Genomic DNA, 1,296 nt, shown 5'->3' with positions numbered 1-1,296 from the left:
TTTGTTTAATGCTATTGATTTTAGAAGAAAAATAATATATTTGAATATGATTATCACTCTCCATTAGCAAACTGATGTTGATAAGTGAGGATCATTATTAACGTGTTTCCATTTGTTCCACTAGGGAAGAGGCAGAAGAATACGTGAACATTGGCACCATCAATGGGCTCTTTGTTCTTGGTCGCTCAATGGGCTTCATTGGTGAGTCAGTCAGTTATTTATTGTTTGTTTGGTCTTATTTTTAATATGTCATTAACTGATTTTGTAGATACCCTTCTGAGGTGAACACTGGCAGTACCAGAGTTGTTGTCCATGCTACGCTATGGGATCTGAATTGAAGTCCACTCATAATGCACCTGATTTATTTTAAGTATAACACATCTGTATATAACTGACATCATATTAATTGATTTATTAATTGTTTTATCAATAAAGTAAATACTTGTACTTGCAGGCTTAAAGAGCTGACAATTCTCAAAAATTCACAATGCACACTAATTTGGCAACAATAGAGATTATTTGAATCATAGCACACTGCCCTAATGGAAAAACAGGATGCTTGATTATTCAAATCACACAAAAAAATGGTCGTCATGTGCTTGTTGACATCATCATCTCACACATTCTGCCCTGGTGGGATATGCTAGGTAGCCAACAATTAATACTGTATCATTATAGTCATTCTCCAATGGTCATCAAGCAATGGAAAGAAATTGTTAATTTTGATTTAATTTTTATAATTCCCTATATTTGAGTCATTCACTCCCACAATTTGCCATCACTTTCTTTCCACTATTCTGTTTACAGCCCTGCCACATAGGTAAATAAATCTAGATCATATGGAAGAATATATATCACATCAGACGACAAAGGTCTTGCAAAATTTTAATATAAATCAAATTAAACATTTTAAAATATCTTTAATCATTCCTGAAAGAGAATATAAATGAACATAAAGCATGATTGTGTTACTTCAAATGCTGTAGTTGCTAAATGACAGTGGTCCTTCTGATGGCATCACAGTATTCCAAATTTACTTATTAATTTGCATATAGGCACAATACAAATATGTAGGTTTAAAGAAAAATATAATCTTTCCAAATATATTATTTCACAATTATGCATTTCAAAGATTGTGAAACCCCTTTATTCCTGAAACATACCTTGGTTACATGTGCACATATACAGGTTTAATTTCATTTTGGATTGGGTACAGTTTGATTTTTTTAGATTTTTGTAACATGTATCATTCATTTTCTGTGTGGATGGGTATGCATATATATTTTGCCTGCATAG

At 32.0% G+C, this 1,296-nt stretch overlaps 1 protein-coding gene across 1 annotated transcript in view; it reads left to right on the top strand.

Annotated features, from left to right (window-relative positions):
• Nucleotides 1-1,296, top strand: part of LOC119594598 (ATP-citrate synthase-like) — a gene marked incomplete in the record, with an annotated part of 33,922 nt that overhangs the window by 32,165 nt on the left and 461 nt on the right. Inside the window, 1 exon segment of the mRNA XM_037943639.1 lies at nucleotides 125-201. Coding sequence (XP_037799567.1) covers nucleotides 125-201 — 77 coding nt within the window.

Source organism: Penaeus monodon, chromosome 34 (assembly GCF_015228065.2).
Source record: "Penaeus monodon isolate SGIC_2016 chromosome 34, NSTDA_Pmon_1, whole genome shotgun sequence".
Classification (NCBI taxonomy): Eukaryota; Metazoa; Arthropoda; class Malacostraca; order Decapoda; family Penaeidae; genus Penaeus; species Penaeus monodon.
Note: the sequence above shows the minus strand (reverse complement) of the source record. Positions and strands in the feature narration are given on the sequence as shown.